Genomic DNA, 24,406 nt, shown 5'->3' with positions numbered 1-24,406 from the left:
CAACATTCAGCTGGGCATCAAACCCTTCATTTTTGTTATTCTTCTGACGTATCATTTTTCTGTTACAGGTGACCCTCCCACATCGCTCAGCCCCCCCGCGATATGGAAAAACCACGTAAAATTCTCAGCTCCCCCAGAGGAAATTTTTGAGATTTCATTAGTCTTAGGACGTTTCTAAGGATATTTGGGATGGGTATTTGATTATATATTAAGGTCAGTGTTACATCAAAATTTAATGTTAATATTTTTTTATATAGCGGGGGCGCAGTGGCGCAGTGGGTTGGACCGGGTCCTGCTCTCTGGTGGGTCTGGGGTTCGAGTCCCGCTTGGGGTGCCTTGCGATGGACTGGCGTCCCGTCCTGGGTGTGTCCCCTCCCCATCCGGCCTTACGCCCTGTGTTGCCGGGTAGGCTCCGGTTCCCCGCGACCCCGTATGGGACAGGCGGTTCAGAAAATGTGTGTGTGTATTTTTTTATACATTATTGTATTAAATGATAAAATACATTAATATTATACATACTATATTTTATGCATTTATGAGTAACTGAACTTTTTTACATTTACTTTTCATCCGCTGCACGGTTTCCTGCACAAAGCCGCAAAGCTCCCAAAAATTTCCCATTTAATTGTTTCTTGCCGACCCGTGAAAAATCGAAGCCGCGATGTGGGAGGATCAACTGTGTTTTGTTTTCTTAATCCGCTGTATGCGCTGTGTTATGTCCTGCAGAGCTGAACTCGCCTCTCTTGCACTTGAGAACTGTCACGATCAGTCTGACCTGTTTGTTCTGTTAGCCATGTGTTTGGAAAGTGTATGAAGGGCTGTGTCATTGGTGCTTTTGAAGGGTTTGCTATGTCCTGTTTGGTTGCACAATGTTTCTTCTGTATCTTATCGTCAGTTATGGGATGAGAATATGATTGTGAATAATTTCCCGATAAAATATAAACAAAGCTACGTACAAACTCCGAGAGGCAGAAGAATGCCGAAGTGGTTAGAGAGGATCTTCCTCCGGCTGCTCCTGTTTATGAACAGTCAAACCAAACAAGCCGCCTTTTCCAGCTTTTGGTGTAAAAACCCTCGGGAGGAGACCACCGAGGTGGAAGATGTCTGCTGTTGGCCTCTCGAGATGTTTTTCTGAAGAAAAATATGGATTTATTTTTTGCAAATATGGGGTTGCGGTGGCGCAGTGGGTTGGACCGGGTCCTGCTCTCCAGTGGGTCTGGGGTTCGAGTCCCGCTTGGGGTGCCTTGCAACGGACTGGTGTCCCGTCCTGGGTGTGTCCCCTCCCCCTCTGGCCTTATGCCCTGTGTTACCGGGTAGGCTCTGGTTCTGAAAATTGTGTGTGTTTTTGCAAATGCCCACATTAGAACAGCGGTCACAGATTAGCCGCGTTTATTGGTGGAAATAAAGTCGCTGTAAAGGAGTGGGAGCAAAAGAGCAGTTGAATAAAGTGAAATTGTAGCCTCTCCTTGGGCTCAGCCTCAGTTCAGCTCCCCTTTTTGCCTGCCAGCAGGTATCATTCTCGTGGTAGTGCTCAGGTAACTGAAGCTGCGCACTTGTGGCCATCCCTCTAGGCAGCGACTTCCAGATGGACCTCTGAAACTGTGGAAAGAGCTACCCCCTCCTTCTGTGCAGGTGGCACCAGTAGCACAGCCATTCTATTTGGTAGGGCTTTAGTGGGTAGGCTCCCAGGAGTAAGGGAGGGGTTTTTTTTTTTTTTCCGGCCTTTGTTTGGGCGGTATGGTGGCAGAGTGAGCAGCACCTGGGTAGTGTGAGAGGATGTGGGTTTGATTCCCGCTCAGTCTGTGTGGAGTTTGCATGTTCTCCCCGTGTCTTTGTGGGTTTCCTCCGGGTGCTCTGGTTTCCTCCCACAATCCAAACACATGCTGTTCAGGTTAGTGTGTGAGTAACAGAGAGTGTGTTCCACTGATGTATGGATGAGTGACCCAGTGTAAGTAGTGTATCTAGCAGTGTAAGTCACCACGGTGAATAAGGTGTGTGGGCTGATAACACTACATAGAGTTCATTGGAAGTCGCTTTGGAGAAAAGTATCTGCAAAGTAAATGAATATAAAATGGCAAGTTGATTCAGAGAAAACCAGTTGGGTCCTAGCAAGGCCCAGGGGTTGGGGAGCAGTTTATAAAGGTGAGACTGATCCTAACGCAGCCCCTCCCAACACCCCTTTAGTGCGTCATTCCAACTGAATAAATACGGATGTGATCGCTGGCCAAATATGAGCGGTCTCTGGATTATCAAGTTCTTGCTGGAAATCCAGCCCCGTGAAACCAACATCGTAGGTCTCTGCCGTCTGCTCAGCACACAGCCAGGAAAGCCCAGCGGTATGGTATTCCAGTGCCGCATGGTGCAGAACAGTTCTCTCAGCTTTCGGATTTGCTTTGCCTGTGCATTTCATACTACTAAAATGCATATGTAAAAAATACACACACACACACACACACACACACACACACACACACACACACACACACACACACACACACACACACATTCAGAACCGCTTGTCCCATACAGGGTCACAGGGAACCAGAGCCTACCCAGTAACACAGGGCATAAGGCCAGAGGGGGAAGGGGACACACCCAGGACGGGACGCCAGTCCGCCGCAAGGCACCCCAAGCGGGACTCGAACCCCAGACCCACCGGAGAGCAGGACTGTGGCCCAACCCACTGCGCCACCGCATGTAAAAAATATATAAATATATATATGCATGTACGTTTTTCCTGTCCGCACTACAGGTTTGAAAGATCCAATCACATCCTATGAATGACTTCTTTTTAGGTTCAGTGGCGCTCATGCGAAAACCCAGCCCTGAGCACTTAAGAACAGGTCCAGAGCTAATCCAGCCATCCAGTGAAAAAAAACAAGTGGTCTGGCACCAGGCTTGCTGTGGGTTTATGTGCTGTCAGAACAGAGTGATGGGATAGGATAATCACTGGAAATTTTCTGCAATTTGCAGTTTTTCGGATGGATGTGTGTGTGTGTGTGTGTGTGTGTGTGTGTGTGTGTGTGTGTGTGTGTACCAGGGTTTTCTATTGCTTGTAAATGAACCTAGTTCCTTTTTTCTTAAATCACCAAAGTGAGGTATTTCATGAATCCTGTATTTGTTGCAAATAGGGGGACGCGGTGGCGCACCGGGTTTAGCCGAGTCCCATCCTCTGGTGCGTCCTGGGTTCGAGTCCTGCTTGGGGCGCCTCGAGACGGACTGACGTCCCGTCCTGGGTGTGTCCCCTTGCGCCCTGTGTTGCCAGGATAGGCTCCAGTTTGCCGCGACCCCTCTTGGAACAAGCGGCTTCAGACAGTGTGTGTGTAATTGTCCTCTCTTTTTTAATATCAATGAGTTTTATAGTAAGCGAAACTTCTACCATCTTTCAGTCCCCCTGGAATTTCTCCCAGTTATCACTATCTTCAGTCAGAGGTGAAAGTGCCTTTTTTCAGTTTTCTGAATTACATTATTGAAGACCTCATTGATTTGGTATGCATGACAGTTTGGACAACAGTAACATAATTTATTTGGCTGCTGGAATTGTTTAATGAAAACCCCAAGGACAAAAGAAAATTTGTAAAAAGAAAAATTAGGTGGCATTTTGTGTGTGTGTGCGTGCGTGCGTGCGTGCGTGCGTGCGTGCGCGTGCACGCGCGCTTCATGAAACGCCACTACAAAAGCAGCTCTGACCCCTAACATGAAGAGTGACTCTCTGTATTTTGTTAGGCTTCAAACCCAATTTGATATGAGAGAAGCGCCTTTCTGATACTTAGCTTCAAACTTACTTTTGGAACTGTGAGGTCACTTATTCTGTCTCCAACAGCAAATCCTTTCCCTCAGGTACCAGCAGAAGAGCCTGGTCAAACTTGCCGGAACTTTTCAGACCAGTACAGGGACCAACATCACTTGTGCTACTGCCATCAATGAGTTCTACTCGTGTATCCTGCTACTATACTTGAGTCATTGTCTGGACTGTTCTCTCAGGTCGTAAGTTCTCCTCTTTTGTCCTTAAATCAGTAACTGCACCCTCTGGCAAGCATCTTAAGACTAGAACCCTTTCTTTGACCTGGTGCAGTTGCTCAGGTATTGCACGTTGTGAATGACCCAACACTGGGTTCATTATCTATATACGGTGATAGATGTGCTGAATAACGATGAGTTCTAACAAATGTCCTGTGTTGCGTTTCTTAGACGCTCACTGAGCACAGCAATCATTTCTGCAATATTATTTCCATTAATTATTAATTGTTAGCAGGCAGCTGGTAGTATAGTGGTTAAAGCTGCTTCCTTTAGACCCAAAGGTTGCAGGTTTGAATCTTACCTCCAGCTGTAGTACACTTGAGCAAGGTGCTTACCCTAAATTGCTCCAGTAAAATGACCAAGCTATATACATAGCTAAATAATTGTAAGTATAATAACATGGTGAGTTGCTTTGGAGAAAAGTATTAGCTAAATGTATACAGAGGTCCATTCTTTCTGGAATTTGCCATCCCTAATCTGTCTAGGACATGGTGGTATAGCTGGTAATGCTGGTGAATCACAGTTACTGACCTGCTTGGTATGAGTGGGGTTCAGATCCATTGTAGGATTTACGAAATTTCCATGTGTTCCATATTGCCCCTCCACCCAAAACAATGCACAGAAGAAGGCAATGGGCAAACCCCTTCCATTCCCGGCCATGTGAGTGGTTGGTATGAGTTGGCTTTAACTCGATGTCACATCCATCCAGTGTGTGTAGGATCTAGGGCTCCACAAGGGGAAGGATCAGTTAGGAACACTCTTAAGTATTCAAATCATACCTATGCTTCAGGGCTGAGTCACTGTGAAATTTCATTTACGGTTCAACAGTTAATCTCCGATCAGCACCGGTGTTTTCTTTTCCCCCCGTCTTCCACAGAGCTTTTTTGGTCATGCTGTTCAGAACACATCTAATACAAATGTGGTATCTGGACAGAGTAGACAGTTTTAAACAATAAATTAAAGAAAACTCAGCTCTTACTCAAAATTTCCAGGTCTTTAACTTTAAAGACCATCAGCAGCAAGGCCAGTCCTTAGCAATTAAAACCATTTTATGATTTATGGTGGTCGTGCTCTGGTCAGTCCAATTTCAGATCAAGTAACAGCGTCGAAGGCAGGCTGTTTATATGATATTACTATATGATATTAGAGATAATCTGAACAGGGTTATCGCAAGATTGCATTGTGAAATCAAGTCCCTCACACAAGCATATTTCTAATGTTGGAATCCTCATCGCAGAGGAGACGGGCTTTCATGTCAAGATTGGACAGCTGCAAAGAAACACAACCTAAAGGTTTTTAATGGTGTTTTCCAACATTCTACCATCATATCCAATACAGTTCCCATCCTTGTGCTTAATAAGCGGCTGAAAAGTCTCCTCGGTGGGGCTAGCACTGCCCTTTCTCAGTAAATCATCCAAAGCACTTTAATTCTCTGGAATGTCTTTTTCCTGACCCGTAGTTAAAGGTACACAGCACATTTACTCCGCACTAAATCTGCTGAACCTGGTTGCTCTTGTTTGGTTGAGCTCTTTTTCTCGTGAGATAAGTAACTCGGCCATGTCAGTAGAGGAAAATGGAGATTAGATGTTGATTGCCGATTTCCACTTTTCATGTTGTGGAAACGCATGGCGGCTGTTGGGTAATGGGGGAACCGTTTGCTTTCTTGCTGCTGTTTCCATTGATCTCACTGGAACCATCCACAGTTCCCAAAAAGCTCTGATGAAATACATCCTGCTTTGGGTTTTGGTGGGTGGAGGTGTTAGGGTGAAATGGGTGGACGTGGAGCCACAAGTATAAAACGGCTCCAACCCTGACAATTAAAACATAGAAGAACTTCAAGTATAATTCTGTGAACTGGTATGTGAAAATGTATCCTACTACAAAAGGAATGGGGGCCAAAAACTCATGTGTTTTGTTACAACTGAACTACCTATTTGGTACCATTAATTAGTGTAAACCAGTGGTGGGAATTTTCAGGCACTGGGGGCCAGAGAGAATCCTACTTTACACTACCATTCAGCTCTTAATTAGACTTAACTAAACTGTTCACGAAAAACCCAGTTACAATAATGGAAAATGAATAGTAATGTATGCATTCCGCCAATAGCCGGTTAAAACAAAGTAATTAAGACTTTGGGATACCCTGTGACCTTTAAGGCAGAGAAGGCCCACCACGGTCTAAATTGGCTGAGATATTATCCAGAAAAAGAAAATTTTCATCCCTTAATGTCATGTAGTATATGAAGGCATACTGTATAACCTCCGCATGGCAAATTTTTCCATGTTTAGGCTGAATAGGCAAAGATCAGTCAGGGTTAAGACTCAAAGATGGTAGGATTATTGTGTTTTACATTATAGTTACTCGCTGAGCTGGAACCCTCTGTTCCCCAGTAATGAGAATCTACCACAATAGTTTCCATCTCTGCATCCTCATACCCTTCATTTGCCATATCCACAGGCATGTCGCATTGATTTACATCTCTGTGTAATACTGATGTTTTATGTATGTCCTCCTGCTGTGCCATACATGAAAACAGACACATTCACTTTTCAGTTTTTCCTGCTACTCTGCTGCCTATCTGCTGGTTTTTGGCTCGTGCGAACCGTTTCATTTTACTACGTTCTCTACTGGAACGTGGCATCTTAAAGCCGTGTTCTTGCCGGGGGGGCAACTAAAATGACACTTTGTAGGATGGTTATGGCCTTGAGGAGGACTGTTTTGCTTGTACCCTTTACATATGTTTAATCAACATCCAGATATAATAATGAATCCTGTAATTATCTCTACTATAATTTTTACATTGTTTTTTCACAAACATTTTTAAACATTGCATTGTTTAAAGTTCCTTAAGTATGGACTTGCTGAGTCAGACCGGAACCTTTCCTTAGCTAGTTTCTCAGACATCGTGCTGGTGTGTGGGAAGGACCGCTCTGTGACAATATTTGACATGAACACAGGAAGCATCTCTGCATCCATACCTGACAGCCACACGAAAGCGGCCCATCATATTTCTCAGAACAAGGTAAGACGGCACTCTTACACGTTCCCTCAACGTCATCGCATGAAGATGACAAATTTGCATGGAATGAAGCGCAGTGTGACAGTGAACTTTTCAGTGATGCAGGATACTCAAGTTTGGTTGGTTGATGTGAAAAGACCCAAAATTATATCATTTATAAATGTATTCAGTGCAATACGGCATTGTGGGATACATGGGAGGTGTGTGGCTGAAGTCACTGTACCGTTGTGTTGCTCAGGCTCAGAAAACAATGTAAAACACTGTAGAATTAATGCAAGGGCCAACAACATACTGTAAACTTCACCAGACAAGTGTTAATTTGGACCCTTTGATGACAAGTTTATGGCACAAGCTCTCATGACAAAATATAAAGAGGTCCAAGTCCTTTAGATGGAAAATATGGTAGTTTCCTCAAAAGGTCATCTTTTTTCAAGGCAAATGCTATGAAGTCTGAATTAGTTTATAAAAGCATACTTTCACCTATGAGGTCTTTTTAGATTGCTTTGTTTATGGATTTATTTTAATATGTCTTGAGTCAAGACATGTAAAAAGTCTATATAGCTTATTGTAAGATGCATCAGATGGGACATATTATGATGTAGCCTCTGAACTCTGGATCCAGGCAATGAGTAATGTAACATTTAGCTGCTCGAATGCTGCCTTATTTCATCGACACATTTTACTATTGTGGTTTTAATTCTCTGTACTTCATTAAAATGTTAAATAGAGATACTTGTATAGTTCTTTTCGGTGATTTTTTTTTCCATCTAGGCGGTCTTCTTTGAACAGGGCTCCCCTTGACACTTGTGGTAATGTCAGTGTTTTACTGTGTTTCCCAGAACAGAAATTGAAATGATGAATATATGCAGGCAGTATTTTGAGAAACAATGGCAGTTTAATATTCATGATGAAAAAAAGTAAAACTGTTGGCATGTTCATGTTCTGGTTCCCGCTTAGTTTTTCAAGTCTGAAATAAAGCTCACCCATTGGGTTTCCCAAAATTATGTCTATGCTTTGAATCAGTTTGGCAATGAAAAAAGTGGTGGGGGGTCAGCTGACTGGGATGTGTACTGATTCATAAATCAGAATCCAGAAGCCTTACCAGAAACCAAAGCCATTTTTCCATTCTTCCTCATATTTGTCTCTATGCTTGTGTATTCCATATCTACCCCACTGATCCCAGACTTGACATTAACGGGGTTACTCTCTGTACTGCTGCACGCATTTGGAGTTTTTTTTTCCCTTCTTGGATTCCCTGGATACAAAATCCTTGCCTGCTGTCCTGTGTTGCCAGGAAGAAATAACAGCAAAGATCTGAAAATGAGAGGGACAGAGACAGAACTTGCCAGAACCAGTCTTCTCAGAGTCTAACCCTTTTTGTATCACCAATAATGAGTAGAGAGGTTTCTTGGAGAATGAGAAGAATAGGCAAAAAAAAAAAAAAAAAAAAGAAATTGAGGAATATGAAATTAGGAAAAGAGTGAAATGGGGGGGGGGGGGGGGGGGGGAGTCAAATTCAAAGTTTGTACAGGAAAGTAAATTGCCAGTGAAATCTTGCCAGCAGTTTTTCTACAATGGACGTTGTTGCTGCTTAATGCCCAAAGTGAAATAGTACATTTTTTAACAGTGAACTGATCATATAAAGGGGGGCGCGGTGGCGCAGTGGGTTGGACCAGGTCCTACTCTCCAGTGGGTCTGGGGTTCGAGTCCCGCTTGGGGTGCCTTGCGGCGGACTGTCGTCCCATCCTGGGTGTGTCCCCTCCCCCTCCGGCTTTACGCCCTGTGTTGCCGGGTAGGCTCTGGTTCCCCGTGACCCCGTATGGGACGGGCGGTTCTGAGAATGGGTGTGTGTGTGTGTGTGTGTGTGTGTGATCATATAAATAAATGTCAAGCCCCTCTTTTTATTTCTCTCTTCTATCTACAGTGTCAGAACTCTGCTTCCTCTACATTTACATTTATTCATTTATCAGACACATCAGACGAACATCTCATAGAAAATACAATGTGTTCATTACATTAGCAGGAAGAGACGCTTAGATGCAGGCGTGTGATTCTTTAGTGCAGTTAGTTTGTTTCTTTCCACCATATGAACCAACGTTCATCACACGAGCAGCTGCGTAAAACTTCATCAGAATATCCACGATTCCAAATCACCTTCCTAATTTTTTTTTGAGATACATATAAACATTTATGTTGCATTACAGGAGTAGCTGTGTAAAGGATTGACCCGGGCATCATCTTAAAAGTTATTGTGCTGCTGTATCTATAATATTAGGAGTAACTTCACTGAGAATATTGCTTCCTCTTGGCTATTTTTTTAATATAAGGGTGAGCTGCAGCCACAATGCTGATTCATCTGCGGCCTGTTATAAGGGTGGGCTGGAGTTGGAGCATGCTTTCTGATATTTATCCTCCTGTATTCTATTTGCTGAGTGCGATCCCCCTTCGTGTTTTGGCTTCTCCTGAGATATCGGTATTTGGAACCACACTGACAAGGACAGAGGTGGAAGCAGATCTGTCTTGATGCTTTGGATGGAAGGGGAAGGTGTGAGTGGCGGACGCTAGGGTGGACTCTAGCGTCACAAATGAAGGATAAACCAGGGGCTTATGGACGGCTACTGTGAAATGACACCGAAGCCCAAATGATCCACGACACTGACAAAAACTCTGCAACTGGCAGAGTTACTTCTGAGTTACGTAAGATGTTGACACGCATTATATAAGTGATGTTCCGTGAGGAAATAAAGCCACGGTGAGATATTCTGGTCTGCTCCTTTTAAAGGTTTATGGCCGTCGTTTGTGTCCGAGCGAGAAATCGCACGCGAGAAGAGAGGATTCAGTGCATTGCGTAAAGTGAATTAATTTCCTTCTGTTCTCTTTTTTTTCCATTTTCATGGCTGAATTGTAGGCTGTAAAACTGACAACTGTAATATTGACACGTGAAAAAGAAAGGACACCCACTTTCAGTTATATGGTTTTATATATGGGGAAATAACAAAAAATCTTCTGCTCCTTACCAGGTCCCATTATAAGGTAAATCTAACCTCAGCTGGCAAACAACATATAGCAGATCTCACTGTGTCATTAATTATTGAAATAAAAAGGGAATTAGTTTATGCACAGCTCTACTGAGGTCCTGTCTCAGCATCTTAATACGGTTGAGGTCTGGACTTGTTAAATGGAGGACCACTTACTTGATGGACTGTTCTTTCTTCATGTTATGTGTACTATTTCAACAACCGAAAAATGTCAAAGTAACACTATGTGTTGGACAGGATTTGTTTTATACCGCTCTTTCAGATGAAAATATAGGCTCTGTAACATAGCATGTACGGCTGGCATGGGTGGTATGATGGCACAGCGAGTAGCGCTGCTGTCTTACAGCACCTTGGTGGCGCAAGAGGCTGTGGGTTTGATTCCCGCTCAGTCTGTGTGGTGTTTGCATGTTCTCCCCATGTCTCTGTGAGTGTTTCCTCTGAGTGCCCTGGTTTCCTCTCACAGTCCAAAGACATGCTCTTCAGGTTCACCCATAGTGTGTGAGTGACAGAGAGAGTGTGTGTGTTCCACTGACGTATGGATGATTGGCCCAGTGCAAGTAGTGTATCTAGCAGTGTAAGTCACCGCAGTGAATAAGGTGTGTGGGCTCATAACACTACATAGTAGAGTTCACTGGAAGTTGCTTTGGAGAAAAGTGTCTGCTAAATAAATAAATGTAATGAAACAGGTTTCATAGATGTGTTTTCTCAGTTCAACCTCTCTTTCCCCGAAAAGTGTGGTCTTAGCAAGAGTGGTGCAGAATGTATCTAGTCCCATGACATAGACCCCATATGCACTCCATATATCTATGATAAATTGAAAACTATTTTTTCATAATCCTACAGAGAAACCTTGTTTTTAAAAACAGGAGCCTTGTTGGTAGTAGATTTCTTTTTAACCCCAGTAATGCAGCCCCTCCCACGGCGAGGACGGTCTCTCTCGTGCCGAACACTTGTTCCTGTCCCACTACTCACTTTGCGCACTGCAAGATGAGACATCGGCAGGAGGACTGATGGTTAACGAATTGTTCTGGGTGTGTAGAGGGTGGCCATCTGGGTGTCTCGCTGGACTCTGCATTTAGCTGTGTTTGACAAGGCATTCTTACTGCAACGCTGCACCCTCATCTCGGCAGCAATCACCTGGAAGTCCTCAAGGATGTGTACTGCTGGGAAATCTCGATTAAAAATAGCCTCTCTGGCTCAAGTTTTGACTTTCTCCACCAAGAAAACCCAAATAAACGATACAGTCATCACTGTATCATCAAAGAATTTACAATCAGTACCAGCCATAAATTGCGCTTCTAGCCGAGCAAAGGAAAAATGTGTTGTTTTAGTGAATAAAAACATAAAAAGTCTTTTACTCTCTTTGCGTGGTCACGGGGAAATGGAACAGTATGACAAATATGTTTCCACTCTTTACTTTGTTGGGTACTGTTTAATGATGGAAACTCTGCTTCAGGGTTCCCTCAAACCTGATTCCAATCTCTTCTGCTCTTGGGGACATTGATTATTTCCTCTAGTGCAGTTCTGAATGTGCTTGCAAAATCAGAATGGAAATGAGATCTGTCAGTGTTTATGTTCTTCATTACTCAAAACAACTGATCAATGGATACGACGCATCATTATTATTATTATTATTATTATTATTATTATTATTATTATTATTATTATTATTATTATTATAGGGGGGCGCGGTGGCGCAGTGGCGCAGTGGGTTGGACCACGGTCCTACTCTCCAGTGGGTCTGGGGTTCGAGTCCCGCTTGGGGTGCCTTGCGGCGGACTGGCGTCCCGTCCTGGGTGTGTCCCCTTCCCCTCCGGCCTTACGCCCTGTGTTGCCGGGTAGGCTCCGGTTCCCCGTGACCCCGTATGGGACAAGCGGTTCTGAAAATGTGTGTGTGTGTGTGTGTATTATTATTATTACTATATCTGACAATTCACGGTATGCATCCATTTCACAATTGACAAAAAAACTTTAGAAAATAAAGCTATTTATTTACAATAGCTAGGGAGAGCTGGTAGCAGTGTGGCTCCTGCCTTTGGATCCGGAGTTTGCAGGTTCAATTCCCACCTCTGGCTGTAGTACAACTTTGAGCAAGGTATTTACCCTAAATTGCTCAGGTAAAATTACCCAGCTGTATAAAAGGGCAAGTAATTGTACACACACAACATCTACAACCGCTTGTCCCAAGTGGGGTGGTGGTGAGTTGGAGCCTAACCTGGAAACGCAGGGCCGAGGGGGGAGAGGACACACCAAGGACAGGATGCCAGTCTGCTGCAAGGCACCCCAAGCAGGACTCATACCCCAGACCCACCACAGAGCAGGCCCCGGCCAAACCCGCTGTGCCACCGTGCCCCCCCCCACAAGTAATTGTAAACTTGTAGTAATTGTAACCTTAACATTGTAAGTCACTTTACAGGAAAGTGTCAGCTAAATGAATAAGTGTACAATAACCTGTTATTTCTAGTAATATATTTAAATGGAGCAACTTAGACAAACCCCAAAACTCATGAGTCAGTCCCAGATTAGAGAAAGTTCTAGGTTCTGGGGTTGTTCAGGGGCTACATATTAACATGGAGAGCAGTTTTGTAAAGAAAAGTACTGAGCATCTTATTTTGTCACCGCTAATAAAGTTAAATACTTCATTGAGCTATTTAACCACATGGTCACCACTGTTATTTATGCAGAGTCCCTTACATTTTTTGTATAGGACAAAAGTGGTTGAGGAGACGTGGTTATGAAAGATTGAGCAGTTGGTCTATAAAAATGTGAAAGAAAAAGATTTGTCCCTCAATGATACTTATATATTTCTGCTTCCGAAGGCTAACGATACTCCAGAGCAATGCACAAGCACAGTGTTTTACCAGCTTGCACTCAGAGTGGGAAATGTGAGCATCTGTTTGTCTTTCAGGGTTCCATGTTTTGCTCACAGGACGCGGAGAGTTACAACCTATTCCTCACCAGTGCCATAACAGATGGAGTCAAGCTCTGGGATATGCGAACTCTCAGGTGGGTCAAACTCTGAAACATTTAAGTTACAGGCAGTCCCCAAGTTACGAACGTCCGACTTACGTACAACCCGTAATAACGGACCAACCCCAGTATAGCCTATTATATTAAAAACTCGAGTTACATACAATAACAAACGGGTCCTACTTTGCGATGCGCATCAAAACATTGTGCATCTACAGCGGTTCGTCAACTCGCGAGCCCGAGGTAGGACAAAGACTTTGCTCTTTTCAGTTGGACCACGATGCTGTTAACAGTGTCTTTGGTGTGATACTGTATTTGGCTTAATTTTTTTCTTTTCTTTCTCTCATAAATACTGTAGTAACATGTATCATTATCTTGTTATGTCTCTGTCTATTATAAATACTGTCGTTAGATTTATTATTATTATTACTGTATTATGTTAAACATGTTTTAGTGCTATAATGTAAATATATAAATAATGTTTTATGCAGCTACTCGTGCGATGAACATCGATGCATGTAGTGGAAAGAAACTAAGCTTACTTAATCACACGTCTGCAACTATGTCTCTCTTTCTTCTCATGTAATGCACAAATTGTATTTCTCTGAGATGTACGTCGCTTTGGAGAAAAGCGACTGCTAAATGAATAAATATAAATGTAGTGTATCTGAAGGTGTTTCTTTAATGTTTTTTATTCATAGAAAGGTACACTATATATCAAGACAAACATTTGACTAACTGACGTTAGATATGAACCGGTACCTAACTTTTGCAACTTACATACAAATTCGACTTAAAGACAGACTTGGGAATGGAATTTGTTCGTAATCCTGGGACTGCATGTGTTTGTTTGGCCTTTGATGAAGATGTCTTCTACAGCGTATTGAAAATTTATGCTCTCCTACTGGAATTCATGTTCGTGGGGACGAACAGCGCGAGTCTTCATTCCAACTTAACACATTGGTCTCAGTGACTGCACAAGTACGTTGTTGCAAATGTCTATTTTCTGATCGTAAGATAATGGTATTCTGACGCACTCGTTCTTTAAAACATTTGTGGATTCAGGCAAAGGAACCAGTCTTGACCTTTGCTCTGAACTGCAAACTCCGCAATTTTTCTTGCCAAAGACGGAGATCAGGGTTCACTGTTGCCCGTAGTAGCAGTTACTCTAGACAAGCTATCTTTTTAGTCATTGCTTTGAAAACAATTCTCTCTGAATCTTAGGGTTTTCCTGTGACTTTTTGAAGGATAATGTTGATTTATAACTCAATCTACTTTAGCTAACAAAACTGATACTGCTCTGCTAGCAGTGACTTAAATGTGGGGAATTTTTGTTTCTCCTGACCGACAAATGGTTCATTGATGTTCACTAAGCAAGGGAGAGATCTACCACCCTGTTTCAGAACTGATCTCATAATAGGCAAATACGCTTTGGTGGAAAAGATCACATTTTCAGTGTTGGTCGTTCGCCATGGATGCTTTCAGCAGCAAAGTCTTGAGTTTTCATCACTGGAGGCAGAATCGCTGAAACTGACTTTTTAAACATTCCTTCTAATATCATCTCTATTATTAGAAGTTCTCAACCTCCTTTTATTGAAAAGGCTATATTTTTCTAATGTCCCAGGCTAACGTGTACACAATTATTTTTATGATTGCATCATCAAAAAAACTGTATTTTTGACATTTGCAGATATACTTTTTAATCAGCAAACAACTATAACCTCGGTAAAAGCAAAACGTTCAATTGGCTGAGCTGAGCTGGAATGAAAAACAGTATGTGGGACAGGGTGCCACAAACTGAGATTGACACCTTAATTTTCTTGTTTTATATGTACCTTATGCTTTTTATATATCATTAAGGCGTCGCTACCGTTGTTCAGTCTGTTGAGCAGAATTCTGTGTATCCTGTCTCTGTGTGGATGCTCTAAAATGTAAGAAAAGGACAGACAGGTTAACATTCCGGTGTTTTCCTTCTGAGTTGCTTCCCTGAGACATTTTATGAACGCCGCATCAACGTGTCAGTTATCCAGCACTTGAGTGTGAGACCGCACACCTCTGACCTGCTCTCCTTCCTGTGAACCACACTGCAGAGCTCTCCGTTACAGTTGTACTTGAGGAGTGCAAACCTGTAGGTCTCTAGGAGCCACACAGTCTGAAGAGCTATGCCCAGGGTAGGGGTGGCACAATGGTGGAATCCAAACTGCCTGAAAATCATTAGACTGGGCACTGCTGAAATGTCTATAAAGCACCAGTGGGACACTTTCTCACCTTCCTGGTTGCCAGAATAACGAGTTTGACCGATGCACTGATAGCTTCAAGAATGTTTCTTTTAACTTGAAGTCTTTGCTCTACATGCACCCCTTGAAAACGAAAAAGAAAATTACCTTTTGAGATGATGAGGTCAAATTCCGATAGTCATTTTGAGTAATTGACACGCTTAACATTGGTTTTTCATGAGCGCCAGGTAGATTTGACTGAAATATTAGCCAAGAAGTAATGGAATATCCCAGTATCCCACGAGGACTAAACAGAACCAGTTTTTCGCCACTCCAACACCAGACTTGTATTTGAGACAGATGGCCTGCATGCCCTGTACAAGCGCATGGCTGGAAATGATGCTAACCAGCTCAGTTGTTCCAGGATTGCAGTCTTTGTTCTTTTCTTTCTCCTTGGTCATGTAGACCTTCTGTCCGTATTGCACTAAGGAAACGTCCTCCTCTTTGGTCCGCTTGACAGATAGGGTAGGGTAGGGTAGAGTAGGGTAGGATAGGGTAGGATTTTTACAAGCACAGCTAGAGCCATTAGTTGAAGCTGTAATGTGACAAAATAGGATACTTCTCTTTTAACTCATTTTAAGATGCGAAAACGTTATTTAGACAGAAACATTCCTTAAGGTTGCATTTCAGTTTTCAGCTCCTTTGCAGAGTCAGCATTATATTTGTGTCAAGCACGTTTCGTGAACTGACCATCTTAGACTCGCAGCTGCAGTCTATCTGGGTGGTTTAAAAGCAGCCCCTTCTAGCCTCTTTCCTTCTGCAGAGAAGCCAGAAAGCTTCCTCCTCCAAAGGTTTGTGTGATTTCTCACACTTTCCGACCACAACCGCAGCAGTAGGGTGCTGGCAGCATGTACCCCCTGCTCCCCCACCCCCACCTCTCCAACCACCTCGCCCTGCCTCCTTCGTCCTTTGTGGCTCCAATGTCCATGCAGTGGCAGAGGACTGCCTGTGTTTCAGCTCACTAAATCAGTCCGCTGTGCCAGGCCTGGAACCTTCTTTACATTACATTCAACACAGGATCCATCAGATCTTGGATTACAGAGCATCCTTCGGACCACCAAAAAACTATTGACAGCTGTACGACTAAGAACATTGGAATCAGGTTGAGTAGAGGTTAGAGCTGGAGCCTTGGACTCAAAAGACCCAGGTTTAAATCTCTGCTCCTGCTGTAGTGTCCTTCTGCAAGGTCCTTGACCCTAGGTGCTCCAGTAAAACGTGAGTCAGTTGCACAAATGGGCGAATGATAGTAAGTAGTTGCTTAACATCTTCTTTTAATGACTTAAATTTCATTCTCATTGCTTTGAAACTGTTAGCAACGCCAAACCTTTTTTCTTTTCAGTTCACAGAAAGTTCAAAGAAACATTTGTGAATATTTATAATTGTCACCTCTGGATATGGTGCTCGAAAGCTATTAAATGCAAATGTCTAAGAATTTACATTTTCCTGACACTTTTCTCCAAAGCAGCTTAGTGTTAAGGTTACAATTATTTACCCATTCATGCAGCTGGCTAATTTTACTGTAGCAATTCAGGGTAAGCACCCTGTTCAAGGGTACTGCCGCCGGAGGCTGGGATCAAGCTTGCAACTTTTGGGTCCGAAGACAGTATCTCTAGCTACTATGCTACCGCCTGTCCTTTATAATTTACTTTAGTGTGTTGTCATTTGTTTCATCCATAGTGGTTGTCACAATAACGTAAAGTTGTAGCAGTGACTCTCTTATTTTTTTATATTATTATCGGGCGATATTGCTGGAGACACACACACACACACACCCCTTGTCCCAAGCTGGGTCGCAGCGAGCCAGAGCCTAACCCGGCAACACAGGGCGTAAGGCCGGAGGGGGAGGGGACACACCCAGGACGGGACGACAGTCCGTCACAAGGTACCCCAAGCGGGACTCGAACCCCAGACCCACCGGAGAGCAGGATATTGCTGGACCCCTGAAGATAATTGTAGGTTTATATGACCAATAATTGAAGGTTATTTATAGATAAACCATTTAGTTTGATTATTGTGATTGTTTTTGCTAAACAAATACATATAAGACATGGAATAAAACTTGCAATGATGTCATTAAGTGCGATTAAAAGTTACACGCACCTGACCATATAAGGAAGAATAAGATTAAAGAAAGTATTTACTCAATACTGATTCTTTGCTTCTGGCAAAAGTATGAAAATGTCAGTATTTTCTGTCCTTCAGCATTCTTCTCGAGTGAGAATCTTTCCCCTCACATTGCCTGACACTGCTAAAGTCTTCTCCATGTCTGATAAATATTTGTGCCCTGTTTCCAGGTCATGTCCTGGTCAGGTTTGGGTCCTGCGGTCCATCAGAAAGCAGCTTGCTGCTCTTGCTTCGTCTTAAGGAAAAACACATGGAACATTTCAAGGAAATATGTGGAGATGATCCTACTCCCCCCCCCCCTACTTTTTTTTTTCCCCCTAACCCTGACGGGACTGTTTCGTCTGAAAGAGACACCACTCTGTGTTTCACTTGAGCACCACACAGTCAGTAGGACACATTCCCTTTGCGCTTGTCTGTGGTCCATTTCATATTGAAATAAATCTGTTAAATCAGTCATTTATGTCTCTGAAATAATGAGGGGAGCTAAAGCGTAATCCATCCGAACATGGCTGCGTCAATTACAGGTGCTTTCGCTCAGTATTATATTAGGCTAGATACCGATTCTACTTCTCATTGACTTTTTGTCTTTTATAAACGCAATTGCTTTCAAACCGTTTAAACTAGTGAACATTATAAATTTCCATTTAATCATTTGGCAGACACTTTTATTCCAAGGGACATACAGTGATTAATATGTAGAATTTAGCTGACACTTTTATCCAAGGTGAATTACAGTGCTAGATACCAACCAATGTCAACAACCACTTGTCCAAAGCAGGGTCGTGGTGAGCTGGAGCCTATCCCGGAAACACACGGCACAAGGCTGAAGGGGGAGGGGAAACACTCTAGATGGGACGCCAGTCCATCGCAAGGCACCCCAAGCAAGACTCAAACCCTGGACTTACCGCACAAGGGGCACTGGCCAAGCCTAGTGTGCCACCACCAATACTAGATACACCACACTAAATTTCATACAGTCATTCAGCCGTCCATATGCCAGAGCAATGAAACTTATGTATAATATGGAGAATTTCTAGTTATCAGTTAATCTCAGGCACAAGTCTTTGGATTGTGGGAGGAAACCGGAGCATCCAGAGGAAACGTGTGCAATCGTGAGGTTGACATGCGAACTGCACACAGACTGAGCGTGAATTAAACCTTCATCCAGTTGATGTGAGAAAGCAGCATGACCTGCTGCATCGCCATGCTGGCCTATCAGTTCTTGACCTGTGGAAGTGTTTTGCCTTCACCTTGGTCTAGACACCAGACAGAGTGGATGGAAGGTATGTAAAATTGTAGATGTTAACGTTGAGACAGTTAATCTGACTCTGATTTTCAAAGGAACATCCTTCAGAGCTGATTCAGTTCTCGCAGTTGATTTAACTCTGCTGCTTTTCCTCTGGATTTCTGGATACACACAAACGCATGCTTGAGTGGGATTACCCTAACCAGCCCATAAATACTTAATACTCATAGTCTTGATTGTTTCAAGCCACAGATATCTGGATAATCTCTGTCTTTCAGAAATATCAAAGTTGAAACCAGCCATCACGTCCAGAACGTGATGTTGTCAGTGAAGTTTCTTTCTGTGGCCAGCGACGATGAGCTATTTGTTCCAATTTGTTAAGTGGCTGATAGTCATAGGAATAAATATTTCCTTTACAAAAGCCCCGCTGAGTTTTTTAAACAAATTTGCGTATAACATTTTTAACTTTTCCAATTTCTTAGGCCTAAGATCTTTACTATATGGAAACACTCGGAACCAGCGTGCATTGAAATAAGGTTCTTCTTTTCCTCAAGCTCTATTAAAAGTGGATATGACCTCATCTTGGGAAACCAAGACATATAAATGCATAGAATTGTTTGCCTGTGGAAACAAAGTTTGCAAGGAAGAAGGGTTTGTAATTTTTTTTTAGGATTCATTCTATATACATTGGATACGTTGTAGGAGATTTTGTCCCAACTAGTCCAACTGGTCCCAGATGGTGCTCTGTGAGTTATGGTGGATACTGGGCACACATCTGGTCTGTCGTGCAAGAAAGGCTGGGGCATATTTAATGCTCACGTCAGCTGCGGAAGATTTCTAGGAGTACTGGGTTCGGATGGAGCGGTTCCAATATGAATTTTGGTTCTCTTGTTCTGGCTATCACGTCTGACGTGTTCTATTTATTTCATAACCACAAGCCAGTTATGTCCAACATCATATGTTCTGTTACTCGAGAAGTAGGTCAGATATCTGGTTTATATGTAAAACAGGTATTTGTGCCATATTTTTTATTATTTAAATGGATTCTGCAGGGCATCGGAAAATCTATACAAAGTATAAATTTTCTGCGCATGTGACTGCTTGCTTCTTTTCCCATAACATGTATTTCTTGTACCGACTTCAGCAGGTGATGATATTGTCTCAGCTAAATTAGCAGATAACAGTTTGAAAATGACTGTCAGTACATGAGTTAAAACATTGTCCTGGAGAATATGTGCTACCTTTTATTTGAACTTTTCTTTCTTTTGACACTCATGTTTTATTCTGCCAGGGCTTGGCATACTTATAATATTTATTAATTATTAATTACATCTAATTAGTGTAGAAAAATGCATCATGTAATATTACATGAATTATATTCTATTTTTTGTTAGGTTGTGCATATTAAAGTAATAAATTGTGAGGATATACAGTATAAGGCCATTTAACATTGTTTTGTTTACTCCTCTTCTCAGTTTACACATTTTTTGGTCCTGTGGAAATGTGGAAGGGTCTTGAAATGAATGTGGATGATGAATTAAATGTTTAACTGTAAAAAATTAACCCTTCATGTGACTGTGAGGAGAAATAGATCTATGCAAGGGGCAGATTGAAAGACAAGGGTCCACGATTTGAGTGGAATGAACATTAACTCTGCAATTTATTTTGACCTTTGCATTAATTTTCCACTGTTCCTGACAGGAAGAATGTCTTTTCTGGTCAGGGAAAAAGGAAATAATTGTTTGGCAGTCTGGACAGCATTATTAAGGAAGTTAATTTATTATGTTACTGTGCTGGTCCATAAATGCTGATGATGAATGGTTGGCTAATAAAATGCAATGATTTGTATTAAACTACTTTATATGGCTGTGCCCATTGCAAGATGGTATTCTTGGAGTTATGCTCTCATTGGACACAAATCTCTGCTTTATGGCCAGTTTAGGATAGGTTAAGCACTGTGTGTAATATTCCCTATGTGTCTTTTAAACCATACTGATGAAATTGTGGACGTGGCACATTGAAGTTGAGTATTTTGTGCAGGCTGGTTTTTTGGGGTTTTTTTGTTTCTTTTTTTTTTAAATCAGCATTTGTTTTTGTTTTCCCCGCTGCAGCCTACACCACAGGTACCAGCTGAAAAAAGTTGACTTTATGTACAATGTGTTCTCAGATATGGGATATTGTTGCAGCTTACAAATGCCTTTGTCAACCACACGATCCACTGGAATGACCACCGCTTAGCCTCCGCTTCAATCCTTTATGGTCACTTCAATCATGGTGACATTTGGAATGTGGCATCTCATTTCTGAGGTGTAACTGAATGTCCGTCTGTCTTTTCCTGCATAGTTTCCTGCATAGCGCAAATATATGTAGCTTCTGGGTAACAGCTGGGAGAGTGGAAGGGCTTCTTATTTTGGTGGTATTACCCTGTTTTGTGACACCCCCTTTAAATCATGTGAAATATGACCAATACGGGTGGTCCCCGACTTACGATGGGGTTACGTTTCGCAAAACTGTCGTAAGTCGAAAATATCGTAAGTTGAAAATGCATTGAATACACCTAATACACACTTCTGCGTGACAGACTGGGAGATGCGAGTCGCTGCTGCTGCCCAGCATTGCAAGAGAGTATTGCACCACATATTGCTTGCCCAGGAAAAAATCAAAATTCAAAGTACAATTTCTACTGAATGTCTGTCGCCAGCTCACCGTTGTAAGTCGAACCATCGTAAGTTGGGGACCACCTGTGTGTTACATTACATTACAGATACCTGTGAATATCTGTTAAGATAAGTTAGAGCTGCTGCCTGGCCTTTCAGATGAAAAATTCAGTTCTGTAACAAACATTGTCATGACATTCCCTGACATATTTCTGTAGTCCAGTTCAGATGTGAAATTTCATAAACCTGCTCTTCATGATTTGTGTAAAGGTGACGGTAGCTAATTTAACTTGGCATACTAATTTATTTTATTGAATGCAATCTGTATTAAAAGGATGGAATTGAATCTGCAGATGGAAATTTCGATGTAGCTGGGTCAGAGGTATTAAGATAAAATTAATCTCCTTCGCATCAGCTGTTAGTATCATACTATTTTCTCTGTCAGGATTGTAAGGGTGAGGTCAGGATCAAAATATTTATTTCCCCTGTATTCACAAAATAAGTATTGTAAGTATTACAGCCCATCTTGAAAACATTGCACTATATGGGGAGAGGCAGTGTCCATTGCTCTGAAAATCTTGTGTTCATGAAGTTTTGTATTTTTTACCTTTTTTTAAAAGTTTTAGAAGTTGTTAATTGTTCCTGAAACCTATTGTTCTGGTGTCTGTTCTGTAGATGGACTCTAGTTCTGTTCAGCAACTTGACAAAAAGGAACTTCACATGAGCAATTGTCTGTTAATGGTATTTCTTTGCACTTACGACATCACTGTGCTTGTACTTGTGTCCAACAACAAACATCCAGTAATATGTACTCTATTTTTCTCATTTTAACTTCAGTGCATAAATTCTTCCTCTCAGGATATTTTACATTGATCTGTTGACCATTTCTCAAACTTTACAGTACACGGTTTGTTTCTTTACAAGACCTCCATATCCAGGGCAACTTATAGCGCTTGTAATGCTTATTCTGCACATTTGTGACCCGCTTGGTACAGCAACTTCTTACTGCAACCTATTTATACAGCTGGATATTTTACTTGAGCACCAGTTATGTCCCTGAAGGGAAGTGAACACGTGTTCTTGTCTGGCGTCTGCTGCTCTTACCCAGCAGTCCATGTGCTGCCCACATATGCATGTGTAACATCTATCCATTCAGTAGCCAGGGAATGTGAACTCTAACCTGGCTGTAACTGTAAACCATTATTGCATGAATTACAGATGCCCTTATTTCACATCCACACGACAATGTCTGCAAGTAACTTGGTTTAGGATTACTGCAAAAATGTTGTCTGTTATACTTTCCATCATAGCTTGCACAACACATTTATTGCGTTTCAAGCCAAAATCAAGAAAATCTACATTTTCAGCAACAAAAAATGTAACACCTCTTTAAATTAAGTTTGCAAGCTAAATGGGAATTCCAGTAAACTGCTGTCATTTTTTTTCTTTTGCTTCACAAAATGCATTAATCCCAGACAGGAACATGTGAATAGTGTTCACGTCACAGACGGATGAGACGTTTCCTAATTCAAAATCATACTCAAGTGATTAAGATAAATGTTTTGTATGTGCTCTGACGCCCAAATAGCTGACCTTTTTATGAATCAGTCTCTGTAGTTTGCCCTCGAGAATATTTATTTCAACATTTAAACCATGTCCCTGAAGTGCATTTCCAGCCCAAAGCTTTTGATGTCATCACCAGACTTTTGAGCACATACACACCTACACATGCTTTTGTGGTCAGTGCATCGCACTTCTACCACCAGCCTGCCTTGGGAAGCCATAACAGATATTTTAATGTCTATGCTTCTTCGTTTTGTCGGAAAGTAACTTATAAAAATGTGTCTACCAAATGAGGTAGAAACTTTCATGTCAACTGGCAGACTTTTGCACTTTGCACCTCCAGTATATTTACTTAAACCAGTGGAAACCATTCCTTTAACATGACACTTTTACTATTCACCCCATTATATGGCTCATCTTGTTATAATGATGAGCCACAGCTTGTATCTGGTATCATATGTTTATATGTGTCTCAAAAAAAATTAAAAAAATACTAGGAAGGTGATCAGGAATCATTGATGTTCAGATAAAGTTTTATGCAGTTACTTGTGTGATGAACGTTGATTCATATGGTGGAAAGAAACTAGCTACTTTAGAATCACGCGTCTGCATCGAAGTGTCTTCCTGCTGACGTAATGAACACGTTGTATTTTCTATGAGATGTTCGTCGCTTTGGAGAAAAGCGTCTGCTAAATGAATACACGTAAATCTATTTAGAGAATCAGAAAAATTGTAACTTGTAAATGATTAATGCATGAACAGTAACAGTGATATGTTTGCAATGTCAGACTTAAAGGAACATGTTTTAACAGGTGTTTCATAAAAGGATTTTGATTATTAAATTATTATTCAACATTGTTTCATGTGATTTCTTCTGTCAAAAATGTCTAATACAGATGTGGAAACAGACATGATGTGTCTGAGTTAAGAATCTTTTTTTTGGTCAAATTGATGGACATCCAAGACTTCATCCCAGTTTAGGTTCACAAAAGCCTTTTTGCTTTGTCATTATATACATCTTTGGTGCTTTCCTGTGACAATGCAGTTACATATCTGTGCCTCGAAATGAGTGAACACGGTAGCCCTGTCTGACATGCTCACAAACCCCATGTTGGTGGCTCCCGTTCATCCCGTATGAAACGTATGCGACTCGGGGTACTACTGTCCGCTAATCCTTCGGGTAGCTGTAACTTTCTACTTGCTTTATACTGTTTTATTAATTGATGAGTTCCACGCGTGATATCTTAGGCTATACCAGTGCCATGCCTTTGAGGTCTTTGAAAGGAAACGTGAGCATTTTTTTCTGTGTAAGCATTTTCTGCAGTGAGAATTTTTTGAGCTGGAATCAGGGAAGCTACTTGCCTCTGATGGGGATTTCTTTACTGAGTTATTATAATGTGGAAGAATTTAACTGTACTGCATTATTATAACCATTATTCATTTCTGATTCTGTTTGCTTGGAGTGCAGTGAATGGTGTTATGGGAAATAAAA

At 41.9% G+C, this 24,406-nt stretch overlaps 1 protein-coding gene across 4 annotated transcripts in view; it reads left to right on the top strand.

Annotated features, from left to right (window-relative positions):
• The window catches only part of wdr27 (WD repeat domain 27), a 77,929-nt gene that overhangs the window by 27,210 nt on the left and 26,313 nt on the right, over window positions 1-24,406 (top strand). For 2 of the 4 annotated variants that reach the window (XM_018766092.1, XM_018766091.1), the window contains exons 20-22: window positions 3,841-3,938; window positions 6,922-7,043; window positions 12,987-13,084. In XM_018766092.1, coding sequence (XP_018621608.1) covers window positions 3,841-3,938; window positions 6,922-7,043; window positions 12,987-13,084 — 318 coding nt within the window. Of the gene's footprint in view, window positions 1-3,823; window positions 3,939-6,921; window positions 7,044-12,986; window positions 13,172-24,406 lie in introns of those variants that run through there. The other 2 variants (XM_018766093.1, XM_018766095.2) reach the window with 2 other exon arrangements.

Source organism: Scleropages formosus, chromosome 8 (assembly GCF_900964775.1).
Source record: "Scleropages formosus chromosome 8, fSclFor1.1, whole genome shotgun sequence".
NCBI lineage: Eukaryota > Metazoa > Chordata > Actinopteri > Osteoglossiformes > Osteoglossidae > Scleropages > Scleropages formosus.
The sequence above is the reverse complement of the archived record's forward strand: the minus strand, read 5'-3'. Positions and strand labels throughout refer to the sequence as shown.